At 39.2% G+C, this 24,653-nt stretch overlaps 3 protein-coding genes across 3 annotated transcripts; 2 read left to right on the top strand and 1 right to left on the bottom strand.

Annotated features, from left to right (window-relative positions):
* Positions 1-1,550: 1,550 nt before the first annotated feature.
* Positions 1,551-6,653, top strand: LOC106635801 (ATP-dependent DNA/RNA helicase DHX36). The gene is made up of 14 exons (XM_014347945.2): positions 1,551-1,940; positions 2,047-2,176; positions 2,252-2,962; positions 3,030-3,219; positions 3,305-3,479; positions 3,552-3,700; positions 3,800-3,941; positions 4,016-4,211; positions 4,285-4,549; positions 4,619-5,332; positions 5,404-5,612; positions 5,687-5,769; positions 5,827-5,918; positions 6,000-6,653. Exons 2-14 carry the CDS (start codon positions 2,101-2,103, stop codon positions 6,118-6,120), a joined length of 3,123 nt encoding a protein of 1,040 aa, XP_014203431.2. The 5' UTR covers positions 1,551-1,940; positions 2,047-2,100; the 3' UTR covers positions 6,121-6,653.
* Positions 6,654-9,019: 2,366 nt separating this feature from the next.
* LOC106635758 (protein-lysine N-methyltransferase SMYD4-like) lies at positions 9,020-10,775 on the top strand. Its single transcript, XM_089592522.1, has 4 exons — positions 9,020-10,049; positions 10,147-10,424; positions 10,503-10,673; positions 10,746-10,775. Exons 1-4 carry the CDS (start codon positions 9,020-9,022, stop codon positions 10,773-10,775), a joined length of 1,509 nt encoding a protein of 502 aa, XP_089448648.1.
* A 1,075-nt stretch (positions 10,776-11,850) lies between these two features.
* On the bottom strand, positions 11,851-13,842 carry LOC106635759 (uncharacterized). The gene is made up of 5 exons (XM_089592521.1): positions 13,623-13,842; positions 13,313-13,512; positions 12,950-13,228; positions 12,592-12,865; positions 11,851-12,528 (listed from the first exon to the last, which is right to left on the bottom strand). The coding sequence occupies exons 1-5, from the start codon at positions 13,831-13,833 to the stop codon at positions 12,008-12,010; spliced, it is 1,485 nt and encodes a 494-aa protein (XP_089448647.1). The 5' UTR covers positions 13,834-13,842; the 3' UTR covers positions 11,851-12,007.
* Positions 13,843-24,653: the final 10,811 nt, after the last annotated feature.

Below are 24,653 nucleotides of genomic sequence, written 5' to 3'. Positions count from 1 at the left end.
AAACAGCACAAACATCGTTAATTATTTATTTTGTATCTATTTTAATAGTTGCGGCTGGTTTATAAGTGATTAAACGGCTCTAGGGCTAAGCTGCCTAAAGCTCTCCATCAGAATTTTAGAAGCAATTTTTGGCCAAAAAAATCACTACCGCTAGATGGCGCTGATCCAAATGATTATTACTATAGTATAGTAACTATACTTATACTAGAGCCATTTAATTATTTATAAACCAGCCGCAACTAATTTGATAAATACAAAATAAAAAGTGAACATTGTTCGCATTATTGGCGGCAAGTTTACAATTTATCTTTCACCCGAAAGTATAAATATATAGGAAGTCGATATTCGTGTAAAAAATGAATTGTAAACTTGCCGCAAACAGCACAAACAATGTTAACTTTTTATTTTGTATTTACAAAATCAGTTGCGGCTGGTTTATAATTGATCAAATGGCTCTACTACAAGTAGTAATAATCATTTGGATCAGCGCCATCTAGCGGCAGTGATTTTTTTGGCCAAAAATTGCTTCTGAAATTCTGAAAGAGAGCTTTAGGCAGCTTAGCCCTAGAGCCATTTAATTACTTATAAACCAGCCGCAACTAATTTCATAAATATAAAATAAAAAGTTAACGTTGTTTGCACTGTTTGCGTCAAGATTACAATTCATCTATTACCCAAAAGTATAAATATATATGAGGTTGATATTCGTATAAAACATACACTGCAAACTTGCCGCAAGTAGCACAATTATCTTTAACTATTTATTTTGTATCTACGAAATTAGTTGCGGCTGGTTTATAATTGATTAAATGGCTCTACTATAAGTAGTTATATAATTATTAGGATCAGCGCCATCTAGCGGTCGTGATTTTTTTGGCCAAAAATTGCTTCTGAAATTCTGAAGGAGAGCTTTAGGCAGCTTAGCCCTAGAGCCATTTAGTCAACTATAAACCAGCCGCAACTCTTGAAATAGATACAAAATAAATAATTAACGATGTTTGTGCTACTTGCGGCAAGTCTGCAGTGTATGTTTTATACGAATATTGACCTCCTATATATTTATACTTTCGAGTAATAGATAAATTGTAAACTTGCCGCAAACAGCACAGAAAATGTTGAATTTTTATTTTGTATCTGTCAAATAAGTTGCGGCTGGTTTATAATTGACAACATGGCTCTAGGGCCTAAAATATCTAAAGCTTTCCTTCAGAATTTTAGGGCCACTTTTTAGTTTAGAAATCTGAAAATCTGGGTGAGAAAGACGGATATTTGGTTTTGTTAGCATATTTCAGCGGTAATAATGCATATTTGGAATCTATGTTATATATTTATACAGCTTAAAATGTTTAAATATTAATCATGTGTGCCTATATTTACCAACTTATTTGTATAAATTGAACTTTATACAAAAACTCATGATACAATTATTGATTGTCTCAATCATTATTCTAAACGTTAGTGAAAAAAGCGGTTAAGGACGTATACTTAGCCTGCGGACTATGGGTGTATTCCGCAAATGCTGCCAGCAGTTGCGGAATACACCCATAATCATATGTCTCTACGACTTTTAACTTTACAAGTTTATAGTACAAGTTTCAACGGGAACGAGTTCAACGGATAAGATGTTGGTTGTGTTTGTCCTGCACTACTTAACAAAGGATTAAAATGTCACATAAATTTTGTAACTTGTAACTTTATTTTATTGTGTATCGCTGATTTTGTTCATATTTACAACTCACAAACAATAGAAAGACATTGTTTATTTACACCGTCGTCGATTACAATATGAAGGATCGCAGTCGCAACTTCGGGTGTACAAATAATTAAATGCTCCTATTCTTCTAATTTAACGAAAATAAGGGAATGTTAATATAAGTACAAGCTACCTATGGATTCTTTCTAAAGCTCATAACGTAAAAATATATAAGTTATCACAAAAGGTAAGTTTCATAGGTTATGTTCTACATGACAATTGATGTTTATTCATATTTTTTTTCTTTAGACAAGTATAAAATTGGAAGCGTTTCTTGTATTTTCTTTTTACAGAACACATCATATGTAACTTTAATAGTGAATCAAGTTGTGAATCGTTTTACAAGCATGTCACGTCATAAGCAATCGAATAATTGGAGAAACGATTGTAGGACTAACTGGAGAAGTCAGGATGATGAACCAGGTAAACAAATCGTGAAAGTAAAGTTTTTTTGCTTCTCACATTTTATTAACATGATTATTTATATGTATGATTCAGTTCCTGGGAATTATGCCAATTTTAATGAACAGCAAAGTGATGGAACAAGTAATTCAAGGGACAGAGGTAGAGACTTTCCATCGAACCGAAGAGGGAGGGATATCGGGATGTTTTACAAAAACAGAAGAAATGATACAGGTGGTGGAAGTTCTGCCAGTTATACCAAGCAACAAAGCGATGATGCAGGCCATTCTAGGGGTAGAGAACGACATCCTCCTCATTTGAAAGGAAGAGAAATTGGGATGTTTTATAAAGAACGAAGCATGAAGAAAGAAAAAAAGGAAAAAAAACAGCATGAAACTAAGGTATTTAAATTAAGGCCTGCCATTGAGCAAAGAATCCGATCTCTGATGGAAGAACCAAGGAGCTCGTACGACAGACAGCTTTATGCAAGGGATCAGAATTTCTCCAGGAGTGATTTTGAATCTAGATATGATCACATCAACGACTCTCAGTTCAAGAGAAAATTCCTCAATATTATTAGTGGTAATTTGCAAGATAATTTGGCAAAATCTTTGTATTCTGAACCAAAGTTGCGTAGAAATGAAAGTATAGACAAACAGTTGTTACACGAGTTGAATAGAACTATGGAAAGTACTCAGTACAAAAATATGTTAAAATTTCGTGCTCGATTACCAGCATATCAAATGAGACACGAAATTGTTGATCTTATTAATAGAAACCAAGTTATAGTTATAAGCGGTGAAACAGGTAAATATTACAATGTATATTAATTAAAACTTTGAAAAAAAATTATTCAACTCGCAATGTTTTAAAGGTTGTGGTAAGACTACTCAAGTTGCTCAGTTTATATTAGATTACGAAATTGAATGTGGTAGAGGTAGTGTCACAAGTATTGCTTGCACTCAGCCCAGAAGAATATCAGCGATATCGGTGGCTGAAAGAGTTGCTAGTGAAAGAGCAGAAACTGTAGGAAAATCTGTAGGATTTCACATACGTTTGGAAAGGTATAATCAGCGTTTTTAAGTTTGATATTCAATGTTACGTTTGTGTATTTTTGAGTCTTAAGCCAAATTCTCTCGATTACTTAAGGAAACTGGCTAGATCTTACGGAAGCATATCCTTTTGCACCACTGGTATGTTATTGCAATTTATGCAGTCCGATCCGGCTTTGAGAGATTACTCTCACATTATTTTAGATGAAATTCACGAACGAAGTACACAAAGTGACTTTATTATTACCTTACTTAAATCAGTCATTCCCAAGGTAAATTAGTTACATGTCATAGTCAAATACGTTTAAATTTGATCATATTGTACTTTTATATTTTTCCTGCAGAGGCCTGATTTGAAAGTTATTTTAATGAGTGCGACATTAAATTCTGAACAATTTTCCGCGTATTATGGAAATTGTCCAATGATTCACATTCCCGGGCTTACTTATCCTGTAGAAGAATTTTACTTAGAAGATGCAATAGCAGCAACAAGGTAGAGCAATACAAATCAATTCCATTCCATGAATTCGCAAACATTAAATGTGTCAAAGTTACATATTTTACATTAAATTTATTTTTCTTTTTTTATTAGATTTCAATTTCCGGTGGATCCCAATGTCCCTGGTAAGGCCAAAGGCCATGGAAAAAAAGCTATGAAAAGAAGAGAAGCATTGCAAAAGCTCGAAGAGTACAATAATCTCATAAAACCATACATCAAGCACTTGGAAAGATTGGTAAGCAGAAATTTAAATATAATTTATTACACAAAATAAAAAAAGAGCTTTGATTGCTATTAATTTGTTTACAGCAAACTTATCCCTCTTTCGTGTTTAAAGAATTGGCAAATCCTAAGTGTGAGGAGCTTTCACTAAATCTCATTATGGAATTAACAAAATACATTTGTATGACAAAAGGTCCTGGTGCAATATTAATTTTTTTGCCTGGTATAATGGACATTTCAAAATTGAACAAAATGATGTTTGAGAGCGGTCATTTTCCAAAAGGTGATACCTAAATTTGGACTGAAAACATATTTAATTGGGTATTGGTTTCTTAAAATAAACACTATTGTAACAGATAGGTACACAATTTATCCGTTGCACTCGAGAATGCCAACCGTCGATCAGAAACTCATTTTTGAAGTGCCAGAGGAAGATATCCGTAAAATAATAATTGCAACCAATATTGCTGAAACATCTATAACGATAGAGGACGTCGTATACGTTATTGACAGTGGAAAAACTAAAATGTCTAATTTTGATGTCATGAATAATTTACAAACACTGGAAGCGGAATGGGTGAGCTGTGCCAATGCAAAGCAGCGCAGAGGTCGAGCTGGAAGGTACTTTTTCTTGACACCCACAGTATTTTCAAACGGAAGACGTAAACATTGGTTTTTCAATTTTTTCAGAGTAAAACCGGGAGTATGCTACCATCTGTACACAAAAGCTCGCGCTCAAACATTTGACGAATACCCTCAACCAGAGATGCTCAGAACTCGTTTAGAGGAAGTGATCCTTCAAGTAAAAATCTTGCAAATTGGCAAAGCCCATAAATTCTTGTCCAGCGTTATGGATCCACCTAATCCCGAGGCGATCGAGCTTTCTATAAATTTGCTGAGACAATTGAACGCTCTTGACGAAAGAGAGAACTTGACTCCACTTGGCTATCACTTGGCTCAGCTACCTTTAGATCCTCGAACGGGGAAAATGATACTTTGGGCCGCGATGTTCTCTTGTATCGATCCGATATTTTCGATAGCTGCCAGTCTTTCGTTCAAAGATGCTTTCTACTGTCCAATAGGTATGGAGGAAGAGGCTCGACAAAAGAAATTGGAGCTGGGAATGAACCAGTTTAGCGATCACATAGCTCTAGCTGAAGCTCTAAGGCGTTTCGAAAGCATGCGGGGAAACGCGTGGGGTTTTTGTAGAGAATACTTTCTCTCCTGGAACACGCTGAAACTACTATCTGACATGAAACATCAGTTTTCAAATTATCTGTACGATATGAAGTTTTTGAACAGCAGGAATCCAAATGACGACTATGCAAATCGAAATTCACACAACAAGTCGCTCATCAAAGCTATCGTCTGCGCTGGGTTGTATCCAAATATCGCGATTATTAAGTAAGCTTCTTTTTCAATTTATATGTGCTCGAGTTATTCAAACGACAGTAATAAGTGAATCATTATTCCAGAAGAGCAACAAAGAAAACAGTAAAGGCAATAACAATCGAAAAAGAACTCGTGAACTTGCACCCAGCTAGTGTGAATGATAGAAAAGCCGAGTTTCCTAGTCCATACTTGACGTACTTCTTGAAGAGAAAATCCACGGCGATTTATCTATTTGATACCACAGCTGTCAGTCTTTTGGCACTACTGTTTGCTTCTCCAAATAGTTCTATGAGTATATAAACAATAACATTACCAAAGAAGAAGTTATGTTGAATGATTCATTTTAATAGTAACTGTATATTTCAGTGCAGGAACACAATAACTGCAAGATTACAATTGCAAACGACTTATCTTTTATGTGTGATCTGTCGACGGCAGCAATAATACAGGTAAATTTTTCAATTAAAAAATATTTTACATTCGTTTGAATTTACCTTGCCTTTCAGAAACTTCACGAAAAAATGGATTATCTACTAGAGTATAAGATATCCAATCCCGGAACAATTGATTGGAATACCTATGAAGGAAATATTTTAAGGTAAAATTTTCACGCTGTTTCATGAAAATTTTGCGATTGTTTAAATTTACCTTGTGATTATTTATACATTTTTATTCCTAGAGCTATCATTGAATTGCTCTCCGAAGGCGATGAACTCCTAGGAATGGACTCGGGACATTACCATGACTGGCAGAACTTTGACGAAAATTGTTACGAGTATAACGATGAGTACGATGATTAATATATTGTTAAAAGTTACCACAATGCTACTTTACAAGTGCTTCGATTCGAAAACTGCTAAAGTTTCCCGAGTGTTATGATTAAGGTGAACAATAACATAATTTGGTGAAAAAACGATAAAAAGTCCTAATGTAATGTGTACATTTGTACATTAGCGAATTTTTTTTTGTTACCTTTAAATTTTTAATTTAGTTGATTTTAGAAACTAATTTATTTCTTCTTTAGAAAACAATTGAGGGTATCGTTTGTCTGTACGTGAGTGATTGTCAAAAAGTTGAACATTTCGAGAAACGTGTTTGTAACAAAAAAAGAAACGAATTAAAAGTAAAATAATTGTTATCTAGTTGCAATGTACGGCTTTTAGACAATCTCCCAGTTACTCATAACTTGTCATTCAATCGAATTTTTCGTTTTATTGAAAAATCAAGTTACTCTCCGTTTGTAATGAATCATTGAAATTCAACAAGTGGCTAACGTTCAACATGTTTAATATCGCAAGTGTGAATTAAACGCGCAATGTATTAAAGCCCAGTATAATAAAATTCAGTTAATTGAAATGCGTTATCGTACGTTTGTACAATTAATTGTAATGTTCCTTTATTTATTATCAAACATGTAAATATACAAACAATTGTCCAAGCTGTCTTGAGGGAAGAGAAAAAAGAAGAATTAGAAATCAGCGTTATCATAGAGTGAAAGAGGGGAAAGGCTTACAAGGGTACATGAGGAGGTAATGTACATGCATATGTATGTAAGCACAGTGCATATACGTAAGAACAGTCAAGAGGAGAGTTTAGCGGCAATAATTTTATTGTAAGTCTATCATACATTGCTTAAAAGAATCAATTTTTTTTCTGCGAATTCATCTCGATTATCGACTCAAGCAGATCTTTACAGATTACTTCCGATTCCGAAAGTATAGCTCATCACTTATTGGTAGCTTAAATGAGTCTGAAAATAACTTATGTCATAATTAACTTCCCAATAAGGAAGAAGCTTGACTTTTAGAACACCCCCCCCTTGCCGCTGGTTTATAAAATCTTACAGTTCAAGAGCTAAGGTCCGAGGGTGATCAAAAATCTAAACCAGCCGCAATTCTATAACCGAAGGATAGAAAACAATAAGTTGTACAGTGGAATATCATTTGCGGCAAAATTAAAAGTTACCTTTGATTGGCCATGGATTCATTTGTTTAAAGGTTGAATTTTTAGTAAAAAAACAAATTTTAATCTTGCCGCAAATAACATCAAATAATGAACTCTTAATTTTAAAATTTTTGGTTTATGTTGCGGCTGGTTCACAAAATTTACTACATGGTACTACTTCAATTACTACATAACCTCTCACCAAAATGAAATATGACAAAAATGTCTTGCACCTCTACGATTTATCAAGTTTTTAAGTCCTACACTGAGCTTTGCGGCTGGTTTAAATTTCCGACCACCCTCGGGCCTCAGTGCTTGGTCTACAATAGATTTGTTCGAGCTACTTTTGGTTCAGTTCGGTTCTCTTAACAAAATATACCTATATATATATATATATTTAGGGAACCAAACAGCGATCGCGAACTGGTTCTGTATATATAGGTTTATTTTATTAAGAGAACCGAGCCGAACCAAAAAGGGCTTGAACGAACTTATAGTGAATTTCTACAAAGTGATCGTATAGGGTCTAATAAATCGGCTCGAGTAGACCCTCCGCTGCGGACACTTAGTGAATTTTTATAATTTATAAAGTAATCGGAGGGTCTAATAAATCGGCTCCAATAGACCCTCCGCTGCGGACACCATAGCCTCGCAAGTATTCCTATTGAATTTCTATAAAGTGAGCGGAGGGTCTAGTAGATCGGCTCGAATAGACCCTCCGCTGCGGACACCATAGCCTCGCAAGTTTACTAATTCAATTTTTATAAAGTGATTGGAGGGTCTAATAAATCGGCTCCAATAGACCCTCCGCTGCGGACACCATAGCCTCGCAAGTATTCCTAATGAATTTCTATAAAGTGAGCGGAGGGTCTAGTAGATCGGCTCCAATAGACCCTCCGCTATGAACACTAGCCCAGGGTCCGTACCATATAACTTTTTTTTGCTTTGCAGGCCCATGTTATAACATAGGCCCGCGAAGCTAAAAAAAGTTATATGGTACGGCTCCAGTAAGTTTTCTTTGTGAATTTTTATAAAGTGACTGTAGGGTCTAATAGATCAGCTCCAATAGACCCTCCGCTGCGGACACCATAGCCTCGCAAGTTTTCTTAATGAATTTTTATAAAGTGAGCGGAGGGTTTAGTAGATCGGCTCCAATAGACCCTCCGCTGCGGACTACAGTGACTTTCTTAAAAAAGAAATATACTTTTTTAAGTAAACTTGAAAAAGTACTATATTTATTTCTTTTGAAAGAAAACTTAGTTTAAGTTTAGAATCAGACTCGCTAGGTGGCGCTAATTTTCAAGTTGAAAAATAAAAATAAATGCACTTTTAAATTTTTAAAAGTCTTAAAACTGAGCTGTGTTTTGTGGTAAACATATGTAGGTATTTAACAATTGCCAATAAATATTTTGGTGACTCTTGAGAGTCTCGACAGTCTCAAAACAGTCCTCTGCTTTTCATAAACGCTAATATGACTTTGAGATTGTAAATTCAAAAGTAGTTGACGTTCGAAATTTATCAAAGTGGATTCCGATGTAACGTTCGTGGAATACACCCACAGAAAATTGTGTGATCGACGAGATCATTGAATTGTTGAATCACGTTAAAATCCTGCCTTGCACTTTGCAATACCTAGTCCTGACTGTACATTTACGTGTGGATAACAGTGAAAAAAAGAGAATCCGAGAAAAAAACTTGTGTTATATTGTAAGCAAGCATTCGAGACAGTTTTGTCGATTAATTGCTGCAGCAGTTATGTCTCTGGACGCCTTGATATCATCCTTGAACATTGACGAGGTGTACGAGCCTTTGGAGAAAAAAACAGACTTTGCGTCCCGCGTAAGCTCAACGTTGAAGGCACTTGAAAAAGTACTGCCCCTACCGTGTTCTAGCAAGGGAAAAAATAACAATGAATCGGTCATGCTGAGAAAGGAAGCCGATGCTATAATGTTCAAACAGAAAGGTAGAGTGTCGGCCATGCTCGAAGCCAGAGAGGTGTACTCCAAGAGCATCGCCGTGGCAGAACAGTACTCCATCGCCTTGGCGCGGGCTCATGCCAACAGGTCATCTGCTCTGTTTCACCTGTACAAATATGAGGAGTGCATCCGAGACGTGGAAAAAGCTCTGGAAGGCTGCTATCCCGAGCACTTGAGGCCGAACCTGCTCGCCAGGAAGGCCAAGTGTCTCAAAAGGTTGGGTCAAGAAGACGTCGACGATGTATGCGAAGAAGCCAGAATTCTGCTGGAAAGCTTGGACATGAGCGACGAGGTGAAAGAGAAGCTCGAGACGAGGATCGACAATGTCAGCCAGATCACCGAGATACCCAAGCTCAAGGAGACTTCTAGAGAATTGCCTGGCTTTGTGCCTCATCCATACATTCCATCTGCCTCAGAAGCTATTGATCTGACTTTTGATGAGAACGTGGGCAGGCACTACGTTGCTGCTCGTGACATTAAACCTGGGGAGTGTCTCGTTGTTGAAAAACCGTACGTCATGTACTTGGATCCATCCAACATTTACACCCACTGTTCGCATTGTCTTAAAAGAATGTGGGATAGCATACCTTGTGAAAACTGCATTTATGCTATGTACTGTTCCGAGGAATGCAAGAATGATGCGTGGGAGCAGTACCATGATATTGAGTGCTTTGTGAAAGGATACTTTATGGCCCTGAAAGCACCTAATTTAGAAATGTTTTCCTTAAAATTGACCCTCCTCGCTGTTAGAGAGTATGGGAGTATTGAAAACCTGAGAAGGGAATTGGGTAGAATAGATGATTGTCAAGGTAACTGGAGTACATTATTAAATGAAAATAGTTTTCTTCCTATAATTTGTTAATTCATAATTTCAGCTGTTATAATGTGCATATTCTAAAATTTTAGATTACCTTAAGAAAAGTTATTCCGATGATGGAATTTTATATAGTGACAAATACAGGCCATTGTATACTCTTGTGACACATGAATGTTATCGAAAAAAAAAGGAAATCATAATGATAACGTTGTATTCGGCTATTCTTTTGTTTTATATCGATAAATTTACAAATTTATTTGGCAATTCAAACAAAGGGGTAACTGCTTTGTGTGAAAATAAAGATGCCTTATTCTTTGCTCAACAGTATGCTCTTAATCGTATGAAAATCCAGCTAAACAATCACGAGGTATTCATGATAGTTTTCATGAAGCCCTCATTTTTTACGAATCACTTATTTTGAGATAACTTACTTTTCAATTTACAGGTAGCTGAAATTTATTCACATGATTTTTTTAAGCTTGGTGCTGTTGTTGGCCCTGTATCTAGCTTTATAAGTCATAGTTGTAATCCAAATGCAACTAGATGCCCAGTTTTTATAGATAATGCTGCACATCAAGTATTATTTGCATTACAACCAATTCCAAAAGGAGCACAGGTTTGTATGAAAAAATTACCATACAACTTTTAACTTTCAACCTGTATCAAACGTTGTATACTATTATGAAAGGGGTACTTTGATTTGCTAGGTGGTAGATGATTATGGTTGTCATTTTGCTCGTACTCCTAAAGCAGAAAGAGATGAAATCTTGAGTTTGTATTATTTCACCTGCAATTGCGAAGCCTGTGAACATGGGTGGTCTTTGCAAGAAAGTTTACCATCCATATTTGTAAGTAACGATAAAATTTAATATTTTCAACTAAAAATATGAGTTCGTACGTAAATAATAGTACGTAAATTATAGTCTTTTATCACCGATTCGGAGGAAAAGCTTGAAATTGCAAGAGCACTGATTCACTGTGAAAAGTGGAAAAAACCTGTCTATGAAAAAAATTTTGAAATGTCTGAAGTAGACCCAGCAGATATTTTCAAAGATCTAATCAACAGTATTACTAAAATGTATGAAATCAAAGTTGAACCTAGTCATCAGTACTATAGTACACTTGAATTATTCAGATATGCTTTAAATAAGTACTATGGACGCAAGTTTGAATTGTAATCATACCTACATGTATTTAATACAGTTTTCTTATTATTTCAACATATGAACGTCATTACTTTCATTCTTGGATATTGGTACAAGATGACTGACTTTTTTAATTTTCTTTGATAATCATATTCAACCTTTAGGACACGAAAACCTTTCGTTCCTGATGATACACTTTTGCCAATATCAAGAATTCATTGAAATTTTCATTTTTTTTAAATTTATATTTTTTATTTTAATTATTTTAAAGTGTAATTATCTTAAACATTTGTACTCTACGTGAAGTTCGAGCCATAATGACAAAATATGTATCACCCAAAATTCTTGAAAGTAGAAGTAAAATTAGTTAAAACAAGATCACATCATGGAAAACTTTGATGTTGAATTATTAAATATGTTTATTTTACAAATGTACAAATTGTGTATACAAAACTATATCACAAGCTTATAATATATAATTTCGATCATATACCTGTGTAAAATTAATTAATAATTGAACCGCACTAATTGTACACTCTCTATGTTACAAAAAAATCGTATACTAGATACAAGTATTCAAGTTGCGCGTGAAAATACTTCGTTTAAGTTATTGTTACTACGTTTTACTGATAATTCATCGCTGTGCACTTGTTTTTACGCTACAAACACATGTGTCTCGCACTAATCGCGTTGTCGTCGTCAAGGAAGCGTTAAAAGCGTTAAATTAATCGTACCGAGAAGAGCCTAAAGCAAAACGCACTCGACATCCCGAGGGGAGGAAAGAAAACTCGTTTGCCGCCCAAATTCATAGAAAACCGTGTTCAGCCACCGTGGCAGGTATGAGTCCTTTGCGGCCTTTCTCGTTCTTCACCCAAAACCACTCTAGCCCGGCTTCGATCTCAGCCCCGAGCAGCACCACGACCTCGTCCTTGGTTACCTTCAGTCGTCCCTCTTGCTCCGGTCCCTCGTAATTCTCGCTCACAACCAACAGCGTGTGTCGCCTAATTCCATCGTGACGATCACCGCTGTAAGTAGGACTTCTGGCACTCGCGCTGCTACTAGCACGCAAGTCATACAACCGATCAATGCTGCGCTCCTTGTTGCTGCTGCTGTTGTTGTTGTTGTTCACATTGTTATTACTGTTGCAGTTGCTGCTGTTGCTGCTGGCACAGGCTGCGCTGCTGCTACACCGGGAGCCAGTTCTCGCCGATGACGTGGGGGTCGAGCGACGCTGATACTCTCGAACGGTGCCTGCGTTGCCTACGATGAGGTCGCTCCCGCACTCTGAGCGCGAGCCCCGCAGCTTTTCCACGTCTGTCAAGTTTCCTGATGCGACAAATGAGTCATAAGAAGTGTGAATAAGGGTAAAAAAAATCAGTTAAAAATTACCAAGTGGTCGGGGGAAGACGTCGGTCGGGTCCTCCCAGCAGCGCCCGGGTTTGCTCTGGGGAAGTATCCCAAGAGGCATGCAGGCCGAGGAGTCGACGTAACCCTCCTCACCGTGTGGCGTTTGTACATACAGCCAGGCCTGCTTTTTGAATATGGCGTTGACAACCGTGCCTAGTGGCAGTCCATGCTCAGCTTGGGTGCCGCTCTGCGTTTGGTAGAGTACCGAGGGCAATGTCAGTACCACCGGGATGTTGGCCGGCTTATCGATAGACGCCTGTAATGTAAATTGATATCGTGTTACAAGTGGAAGTGTATAGATGTTCCGAAGGGAGTATCGAAATGACGAATTTTTGCTTACTTTGACGAGAAGAGAGTCGAGATCGGCAATGTCGAAGATGATCTTGCTGGACGTCTTGGATCTGTGGCCGCGCTTGTTTTTCCGATGCTTGTGCTGCTTGTTCTCACGGCCACTTTGGGCGCTACTGTTCACCTCACGGTCTATCGAATTCGACTCGGAACTTGTCCTTTTCACCTTGTCGCTGTCCTTGACCTCTTTTGCTGACTGCGTCGTCTGGCGCTCTTTGTTTACCTGCTGCCCTTGTTCGTTCTCTATCGTGATTATGGTGAAGCTAGTCTCCTGGATGTCATTTTCCACTATGATCTGTTTTTCAAAAGAAGGAAAAAGTAATTTTTTGTTTGTTGGCTGAATCGCGCGGCTTACCTCGTCGTAATTGTCGTAATTATCGTTTTTATCTATCCTCCGTAAGGGCAAAGACACCTGCTTGTCGTTAAAGCTCTCGATGCTCTCTATCGCGTTCTCCTTGTCTTCCTCCTTGCTCCTGGAGCCGTCGGTAATTTTAACGCTCTTGGCACTTTTTGTACTTCTGCGAAGGACCCTCTCCTCCTCCTTTCGTTCTTTAACTGATGAGAAAGCAAAAACCATAAAATTAATTTGGGCTTTGACGGATTTTGTATGAATATTAACGAAACTTCCTTTACAGGTACAGCGTAATGAAAACCTTCACACCTACCGGGATTGGTGTCCTTCTCCCTGTGGATCTCGACGACACCGACGACCGTGGACTGCTGCTGCTGCTGCTGCTGCTGGTTGTTGCTGATGCTGTTGTTATTGTTAAGCGCACCTGGATCGTGTATGAAGCCCTCGTGCTGTTGGTTTCGCAGTACCCAGGTGAGTGATATTTTCGGTCTCTGAAGACTCATGCGGCTCGACCGCTGGCCCATGCTGATAGCACTGGGACTCGGCTCCCGGGATCTCGGACTGGCTGTTATAGCGTCGTAATTGCAGGCCGCGGCGATGGGCCGCGACGACGAGGGCGGTGACACTGACGCCTGCACTACCGCCGACGGGCAGTCCGCCACCAGGTCCACCGTCTGCACCGCCTGCTCATCCTCCTGCAACTGATAAGTTTCAGGGGCTGCTTTTAACATATACTCATTCGAAATAAAAGCCATGCGAAGCTTTACATATGGCTGAAATGGAAAAGATTTTTGGGTACCTATGATTAAATTAACGCACCGTAAGAGTACGTATGATTATAGATTTTATTTACTATATATGAGTATAAAGGAAAAAAAAGGATTCAGAGAGGGGGTAACGAGCTCATCGTTTTACAAACTCAACCAATTTCAGGCTCCAATTATTTTATGTCTCGGCCGTGTGATGAATTACCATATGAGAGAAAAAATTTATCTGATCCGTACTCTGGCCGGCACGTAACGACCGACTGTATCACGTCAATCGAGAATCCGATTGATTTATGAAGCCTTCCCATCTTCTCTTTAACAACAGCGACGAAAAAAACCACCACCACCAACATAATCTATAGGCAAGTAAGTATACAACTAAAAAAAAAAAGAAAAAAAAAAAAAAGTACCATCTAGTTCCTAGTTATTATATACCACGAAATGGTTGAAAAATCGAGAAAAGGGGCAGATGGGATATGGGTATAGTGAGGTAGGGGGGAAAAAAGGAAGGGGATCGCGTTGCTATAAAATACACGAGAGCCACGAGGAGCTTGATGGATGGCCTTGCAATTTTCCCGGGCTCACATGCGGCGATGCGGCTAGGCCGCGTATGTATATAGGTATGCGCGCCGATTACTTAGCTAATGGTCTCGCTCCTCGGCGCTTATATTTTATATATTATGTACACGCTTATATACGTATAGGGTACGTCTATTATACTGCGTTGTATGCCTTCGCGTTGCGTTTGTACCTGTCGCTGCAACGCTTGAAACTTGTATGCATTGGTGTCGTGTATACGTATGTGGATACTTTTATGCACTGCAGGCATGTGCAAAAGACGGAGGGGATCGTCGAGTTTATTGGAAACGGTGTTTTTCGACGACACGTTCATGTACACGCACATGAGCACTCGAACTTACCTTTGGAAGTTACAAAGTTTATTGTTTATCGATAATACATGAGATGAGTTTCATAACAGTTGCTGTTGAACGTAAGATCGAAGCAAGACATATACTATAGACATATTCAAGAAATAAAAAACCCATCGGTTGTCGTGATAAAATTGATTTGTATCTTATTAAATTTAAAACGGTTTATTCAACCCTTTTCTTCTCTTTGGTATAAATGAATCTACAAGTGTATACTTATGAACTATCAACACATCATCAAGATGTAACGATGCACGCGAGGATGGATTTTCGTCAATTTTCTCCACTTTGAAAATGATTCACAGGTCAGTTTAAAAATCTTAAAAAATCATTGTACAACATCAGCCAAGGAATGAATGTTGGTACAACTCAATACCGATGGTAAAAACGAAAAAACGAAAAACAAAAAAGAAAAAAAAATAAAGTCAGTTCCACTATCGAGGTTTTCAAAAGCAAGTAAGTATAGCTACCGAGTAAAACGATTAAACGATCAAGGCTGCAAAGACGGTAAAGACGTTTCGTTTTTGCGCTCGTGTTACACACACACACACACACACACTTCTCGTCCCATCCCTATATACGTTCGGTAGGTATCGGAATGTAGCTCGATGTGGAATATCTCGGGAAAAACGTGTATTGGAGAAGAGCGCCGTGTGTGTTTTTGCGTTTGGGAATCTTGTAAAAGGCAGTGTACGTAGCCAGCAATACGGCTCCGGTCGCTATAACCGGAGGTAACTGGGGGGCTGCGATCGCACGAGCGTTTTATCCATCGGTAATAAGGCTGCGCTGAGGATACGTTGTGGTAAGTATGTTTTTATTTGGCAGAAAACGAGGTAAAAGCCGCAGTTTGAGGCAATAAAAGTGACGGGCTTGAAATTTATACTTGATTTCCCTTTTAAAATGAAAACCGCGTGGCGTTCACCATTTACAATTGTCATGAAATATTTTAAGGCTTGTTGAAAACGAATGAAAAAAAAGTCTTATTTAAACGCGTGTATGGGGTAATGTACATTTCAAAAAGATAAACGCTGAAACGAGCATGAAAAAATATGAGAAGGAAAGATCGAAAATGATTAAAACATTGTGGCATACCGGTAAGATAAATCTATGGAGACTCTTTCATGGTGCAGCAACGTCTCTGGGGGCAACAACTCGAAACTCGAAAAAAAAAAAGGGGTAAAAAAAGATCGCTTCGTGCATAACAAACCATATACGTACGTATAAGTACACGTGTGCAGGGAGTCGCACAAATGGTCAATCGCCAGCATCTCTTGAGTATAAACAAATCACCTTATCTGTAAATACACGAGCAAAGAGCACACGAGTAAGTAGCACTCGAAGTCGAGTTTACAACCGCGAGAGGGAAAGCACGCGGGAGATAAGCTCCGGTGCCAAGAGCAGCAATGCAAAGTCAGAGGGAAGCCCCCCCGATAAGCCGAAAACAACGGCAGCGGCCGAGGCTCCGGTCGAAGTTCAGAGGAACACGCTTCGTCGAGTGTGGCCTGGAAAAAAACAAAAAAAAAAAAAAAACAAAACGGCAATACAAAAGCCATACCATACAAGTAGTACCTATAGGCAGTCACAGCCGATTTTTTTCCCGTAACAACACCTACACAGAGGCCCAGTAGAGCTTTTTTTCGCATATACACGTATGTAGGCATCTCTGTGCCATATCATACTAATGAAATTCTCAAGATATATATCTCGAGAGAGAAGAGAGCGTGTAAGTGCGGTGGGTATGGTTGGTAGCAGTGGCAACAAACGCGGGGGCGCTCTTCTCGCTCTCGGCGTGACGATCTTATCGTTCGCACTTGCGCGGCCACGAGAGAGAGCTGGGGCCTTCCTTCGGAAGTTACGTGTATTATAGGGGTGCGTATCAATTTCCATGCAGTGCTACACGTGAGCTCTGAAGAGAAAGAGGAAGACAAGTATTATTATTATTATTTTTTTTATTTTTTTTTTTGGGAGCTTATACCTAACAACACTACTGCAACCTGGACATTTTGCAGATGTGGGGTGCTTGCAACTTTTTCTCGTGGAATTGTATGCTTAGTTGATAAATTGTACGAGTGCGAGATGATTCCGATGAGATTTCCACTGTGACTGGATTGGGACTTCATGCGGCCGGCTTATAGATGGGGGATTCCCCGCTTTATGCGAGCTTTCTATGACAGCGTGACGCGTGTTACCTTTACCTATACTGTTGTATTGGGGTTTGAACAGTGAAAGCTTTTCATTCACGACCATTTTATTGTTAACGTTATAGTCATGCTTAATAGGGAAAAAAAAAAAATCAGAAAATGTATACTCCGGAAAACTGATGTGTCAATAAAGAGTACACACCGAGACACTCTTGTTTTTGAGGCGAAAACAATTTTTCAAACCGTATATATATCAGCGACGTTCTAGATGTATCTACATAGCAAAACGAAAATCATCATCGATTCATCGTTAGTTTGTGTATTTATGGAAAAATATATACACGTCTGAGTATACAGTAGAGTCCGACTTTTGCACCCGATAATCCACGGCTGCAGACCACTTTTTGCCCACCCTCTCGTACTGCTCGCGAGCTCGTTGTTTTTCAAACATACACACACACACACACCGTCGTCGTTTTTATGCGCGGAATGTTCAACCCCGTTGATCCTCTGCCGACATTGTATAGGTACCTATATATACTGTTGCATATTTTTCTGTAGCTGCCCATGCACCGCAGGAGAGTCGGTCCTTGCGCATGCAAGCAAGCTGCGCCAAGTAGGCAGGCCGACTCATTCTCTATGTTTTTCCTCCGTCTTCTATACCTCCTCCTACGCTTATCGACTTAATTATATCTCTCTCTCTCTGTCCTCCCTCCTATTTTTGCGTCTCTCTCTCTCTCTCTCTCGCTTGATCCTTTTTCCATTGCCAATCGTTGATTCGCTTGTTTTTCCTCCCCCCTTGTTCGCTCTCTGGGCTTTTTTTTTTACTTGCTACATCCCTCTTTTTTCTTCAATAGATAAAGTTAATGAAGATATATAGCGCATATAGTTATTTCATGAAATTATCAGGGTGCATTGTCGTTGGTGTCGATTGAAATCATTTTGCATGTTGCAACATAATCATCATTACTCTTCAGCCCCATACTGGTACAACATTGGAAAAGCCAAAAACCTCCCTTCGAGCTTTTCATATCGGTGCGGGTGCTCATCAAGGCGCATCGTAGGTATACGTCATAAATCTCGACGGATGCCGAGTAGACTTAGCCCCGCTATCCGAGATAAATTACAAAACTGACGTCTCGCATTAGTTTCAGGGAGTCCCGTGTAGATATGCTCTACACATGCTCTACTGGTCCCGCCGTTACTCTCCTCTCCATTTACGCGATGTATATATACTTGTACGACCAAGCTTTATTTATACTTTTGTTGGTATAACATCAAGTTTCTTCCTACACGTACGTATGCACAGAAACAGTTATCGTATCAACGTAGCTCACAGTTGGGTTAGTTTACTACCCATATTGGGTCATAAAACGCTACTGTATAATTATAACAACGACGTAATCAACCAAAGTTGGCATACCGCGTGTGTACATCGCCCGCATAAAAGTACCAATGAAATTTACCGATCACATGGAGTCACGAGACTTCAAAAACTAGATTTGATAACTCGGTGTCAATGAATTGATACTATTTATTTATATCCCACCCCTCGATCGATATGAATAATTGAGCCGCTCGTGATTCTGCCAGTCCCGAGCTTTTGGACGAGGTATACGCGTAACGAGTAAAGTATACACGACTTATTAGTCGTTGCAGTGTTTCATGCGATTCGGAAATCTACTTGACTGTATAGTACAACGACTCGGGAGCCAATTCAAACGAGGAGAGAAAGTCTGATCTTTTTTTTTTTTTTCATTATTACCACAGCCATTACGTACACCTCGATCGGTAGAAAACTACGTCCACGCATACTCTGTCGGTGCTCCAGCCACACCTTCCTTCCAGTCAAACCACATCAATCATTGGTCGATTTCGCGGAATAAGCCCAACAACAACAACTCCGATTCGAAGCTACAAGCACCAGCTCAGGGTAGTTCCCATGAGCTCTTCTCGAGTATTGTGTTGATACCTGTACGTTTGATTGGGGAGGGGGGGGGGAATACGCTTTTCTCCCCCTTTTTTTTTGCCCATCCGCGAGAAAAGTAGGTACTTGCGCACGGTATAATCGTCAGCAAGGGCCATAGCGCACGAGGGCCCGCGTTGCTCGTTCTCTTGGCGACGGGCAAATTTCTCATGCGCGCCGAGAGGAGCACCGGCAGAAGACCAGTTCTCGAATTACCTCTGCCCTCGCTTCCTCTTTCTCTCTTTTTTGTTGTTGTTTTCTCTCCGCGCGTGGATGTATACCCTCCGAGCAACAATCGCGAGCAAAGACGGAGAGGAAGAGAGAAAAGGGTGAAGGCATACGTGTGTGTATATACATGTACACAGGTATGAAAGGAGAGAGAGAGAACAGCTGAGCTAATTGGTAGAGGAAAAGGATGTGCCGAGAGCACTCTCGTTTGCATTTCTGTCTTGCTTTTTTTTTTCGTTTGTTTTTTCTCTCCCCCCCCCCCTCTTGATCTTTTTGCCTTCATTTGCGCTGTATCCATATATAGGGAGGCCGGCTTGGCAGTTTTTGGTTATTCTTACTCAATCACTATGTACTATGTACAAGTAAACAAAAGCACGAAACAGTGCGTTGTGTGTGTACCTTATATGGATCATCCGTTCGCACATATAGGAATAGTGCGCTCTAAAATGTTTCGGCAAAGTTCTCAGGACAAAGTGTTTCTTTTGTTTTACCGTGCACACCGTGCGGCAATTGAATTTTTTTTTCCTCCGTGAAAAAAAGGGACATTTTACAAAAAAAAAAAAAAAAAAAAAAAAAAAAACTCCATCCGCTGACGCGACTCTTTCCTGCCTTGATGTTGCTGAAGAAAACAGTATAGATTGACTTTTTGCCCGTCCGGATAATCGACTCGGCGTCGTGGACGATAAAATAATAACCCGAGAAACAGCAAAGCGCTAATGATGATGACGAAGCACCGCACCGCGGAGAGAATAAACCGTAGCTATATACATATATATATATATATATATATATATATATATATATATATATATATTTGCGAAAGCACTTGGAGCGAAAATTTCAGGCGTGCAGCTATATACCTATCCAAGTTCGGGTAAAAAGATTTTCATTTTCTCGTGTGTGTACCCATACCTACTTAAATTACCCTGAGTCATTAAAATCACACAGTATGGCGCGTTGTACACCTTATTCTCCCCTCGAGCTTCCGCAACAATTTCGCCCCGAGGCCAAAGATAAAGGGTTTCGCTCGGACTCGCGCGAAGAATCTCGCAAAAACGAAAAAGAAGAAAAAAAGAAGAAAAAAAAACACAATATATGGCGCTTCTTTTATCCCGCGTGGCCCGTCCAAATGGCGCGCGCGCCAACCGCGTAAACAGGTGTTTGTACACACACATATATATGTAGGTAAAACGGCACGTATAGGGTGTTCATGTGCGTGTTAATGTGCGCGATGGTGGCTCACGGTGAATGGGAAATTAGATTATTGTGTACCATGCATGAGGTCTTTGTGGGGCATTTTGCCAGGTATAAATTGCTGTGCGCATGAAATTGAAAATTTTCAGAGAGAGAGAGATAGGTACGTAGGGTGTACGGTCTTTTCACACCACTTGGGTGTACGAGCGTGTGTTATTATTATTTATGTGCGCATGTAATTTAGTTGAGCGGTGCGAAAACACATTTTGTTCGATGTAGGAATCGTTAATTCGTGCCATTTCGAGTATTTTTGTTAATTGGAAAAACAGTAAGTGTTGTGACTGGATGGGACTGTACGCACCTTGGAGGCGTTTCCGTCGTCATTCGATTTCGCCTCGGTGATCCCGTGTTCGATGCTCGGCGTGACCTCAGCTCCTCCACCTCCTCCTGCTGTCCTTCGTTTTTCGGATTTGCTGGCGTTGGTCAGAGAAAACCGTTTTTTGAGGTCTCCTGAAATGAAAAAGCGCACGTGTTCAACTTTATTTATTTTATCTTAGTTTTTTTCATTAAATTCATTCGACAATCTCGTCAAATTGAATTAAATTCATTTTACCGAACAAGCAAATGGAATTTTTATGTAATTAATTCAATGTTTCCAAATGTTGGCGTTGCAATTTAAATGACCGCTTGGCGAACAAAAAAAAAAAAAAAAGAGCTTTTTTGGTTACTTCCACGGACTTGGCCATTTTTAATAATTGTACGATTTTCATTAATTAATCCAATGTTCTGATTTTACTAATGGCATTACCGTAATTTTTCACGAATAATAACATCATTCCCAAACACCACTAGGTACCCGTTTTTCAGTTCGATTAATTAATGGCACTGTGTATATTAAATATATATTCTATATCCCTCTCATCCAATATACACTTCGCAATCTTTAAATGTTCTCTTTTACGAGTGGCAATTCGCTCCGTACTTATGGTCCCTGCGGAGCTCGATTAGAACTTATTTCAAGTCGTTTCGGTATACGCGTGTAAAAAAAGCTCACCGAGAAACGATGCCAAGTTCAGGTTCGCGTCTGAAACACACGTAGATGCAGGAGTGTATAGGCTTGATGTGTAAGTACTATATAATATATACGGCGAGGGAAGGTCGTCGTCGCCGCGAAGGGGCCGCGTGGGGGGAGGAGACTGAAACGCGCTTTTACGGGACGACCCGATGGAAAATCCTCGCGAGTCCTGCATCTGCAGGTGTACTTATATGGAGAGCACACGTGAAGTAAAAAGTCCGCGTAATTTTTGTTTTACGCATTGAGATGTTTACGTGAAACACGCGTATATGTATACCTGTTTATACGGTGGCATGGCTGTCCGCTAATAGGCTCACAACGTTTTTGTATACATACTTGTAAGTACATGAATATATACGGCATTGTATATACGCACAATAATGCACGTTGTCGTGCGGCTTACGCGTTTTTGTAAAATTGGCGTGTCTATTTGCGCGTTTTGTTGATTATTCTGATGCATGTACGTCGAACGTGGGTTACACGTATTTGTACCAATGGCTGTTTTTTTGACATTTCTTGCTCTAGTTGGGGAATGCCGCTCATGATGGCCGTGCCAACTTCTTTTGCTGAATGCCGTGACTATTGAGTTACAAAGTTGACTTTTCTCTTTAATTTCCCTTACTGGGTGCGTATGGGTAGTACTTACTGAAACTTTCATGTGTATTTTAATCTGACGAAAATTTTTTTTTTTTTTTTTTTTTGTAGACATTGTTTAAACATCACTCACGGATAGTTCATCCATCCGTACGAGGTCGGACCTTCTAGTGGTGTACACCATTGTCAAGGTATTTACTATCAAATCCATGACTATCGAAGTTCATATAATTAGTATATTTTGTGTTATTCTTAATTAATTTTATGACTTTTCGTGTCATAAGTATATTTCTTGACAAAATTCCAAAACAAAAATAGCTGTAACTTCAACAAAAGTCGAGATAAACTTACAAAATGATGAATTTTCTTGAATCTGCGTTTAATAATCACAGGAAAATTATAGTCATAACGGAAGCATATCGTCACTTTCCTCAAAAAAAAAAACACCATGTAAGTATTTAATGTGATTATCGCTTCGTGTCAGCTAAAATAAATGCACTCGTGTGAAAATCTACATGAAAAAACACGAAATCATGAAATGTTATTTAAGGAATGATATTAGAGTACCCACAATCACGTACAAGTTTAAGGATTCATCGGACCGTGCCATTTCTTGCATCTTCCCATAATTTATACACGCGCTTGTGTGTGTGTGTGCACAATATACCTATACGTATCGCACATATACGCAGACTCCCTCAATAATTCATAAGTTTACAAAAGGTGTACATGCACACGCATAAGTATATATATAGTTACACATCGCCGCGCATCAGGTTTCCATCGTGTCCCACGCGTTCCTGCAGTACACCCTGTACACACGTATAGGTACTGTGTAGGTATATAATGTAAACGCCGTCCCCGCGTCTCTTTCTTTTTGTCTTTTCCGAGCTGACGTGCACGCGGACGTCTTACTCCCCTGTGTCAGGTACAGGTACATATACCATATAGGCATTATACTACTACGTTTTTGCACGCGCTTATCCGTAGGTATAGCATGAATATACGTAGGTTATAGCGCAATATAAAGAAGAAAAAAAAAAAAAAAAACAGAATGGCTTCGTTGTCCCCATACATATTGTATCCTGCAGGATTGTGCGCTACATGTATATAAATTCAAGTGAGAATGCCTTGAGAGCTTGGCGGGTGTTACCCACATTTGATAGTCGATTTGCGACTCTCGAAAGCGTTCAGCTGCGAGGAGAAAGTTCTACGGTGGTGTTATATACTTGTAAGACTTTTCATTTGGGTGGAAATTCAATTCGAGCGTGCGGTGCATGTACTCAATATGTTACACATAATACACGTGAAATCAGGTGAGATTGAAAAAAAACAGGTTTTTTTTAACGTTACGGTATACCTACGTACGACGCGACAGTATCATTTTTATGGTGAACAATCACGGTTTCATTGATTGCACACTTATACGACGACGATATCGTTATCACTTTCGAGATGTCTGCGTTCATTGCCATAAAAGTAGCTTGTTTGGTGAACCACAAATCTATATGTACGCCTGTTTGCAGCGATTGATGTTAATTCAAGGTATACCTACATGGTTAGTATTAAAAACCTGATGATCCTTAATGTTTTTCACCTTCAAGTCCTGCAAAGGTATAACATATATATAGACTCGATGAGAAACTTTTAGGTCTCAAATCATACACGAATAACTGCAATATAAAAGCTACGCTAGTCGCTAACTACAATAATCGACTTCGGATCAAGTTAAAAAAAAAAAAAAAATTGGTTAAACGGTGTATTGATAAACAATCGCCGAACCCACGGCAACTGTGTGCACAGGTACACCGTTAACCTGCAGAGCTAAAAACGGCTGCAGTCCTTTCATTGGCTCTATGTATATATACATGTTACATAAAAGTCACCCAACAAGCGACAAATTTAATGATAGCCGAGCACAATAAGTGGATTTGCAGGGTAAGTATATAGGTACCGATCTTTCTTGATGAAACTTTGAGGGAAAAAAAGGCCCTTTGTTTGTTTGTTTGTTTTTTTTTTTTTTTTTTTTTTACTGTCCCCTCCCGTCCAAAACTCGAGCTTGAAAACAAAAAGGAGCCCATGCAGCTACAACTCATAATATACGAACTCACACGCGGCTCCTTTCACCGGGTCTACACGTCGACACGAGATGCAAGCAGCTGCGCTCCTCGCCTATACTCCTTCTTTTTTTTTTTTCATTTGTATCTTTGCTCCGGGAATCAGCTCGCAGACATCAGGCAGGTCTTTCCTTTGGATTCACCAAACAAAACACCACGAAGCACGCACTTGTCGAGCGGGAGGGGGATAAAAGGAGAATAGTTGGGAAATTACACGCGATATCCTGCCGCGGAAAAACCACCGATGTGTGTGTGTGGGGGGGGGGGAGGAGGGGATGAAAAAAGGATATTATATACTATATATGCACTCGAGCGAGCAGAAAATCAAAGACT

Source organism: Copidosoma floridanum, unplaced genomic scaffold (assembly GCF_036245765.1).
Source record: "Copidosoma floridanum isolate Cflo_tuat_1 unplaced genomic scaffold, Cflo_Japanese_pri ptg000019l, whole genome shotgun sequence".
NCBI classification, from domain to species: Eukaryota; Metazoa; Arthropoda; class Insecta; order Hymenoptera; family Encyrtidae; genus Copidosoma; species Copidosoma floridanum.
This window is presented reverse-complemented; position numbering and strand designations above follow the sequence as displayed.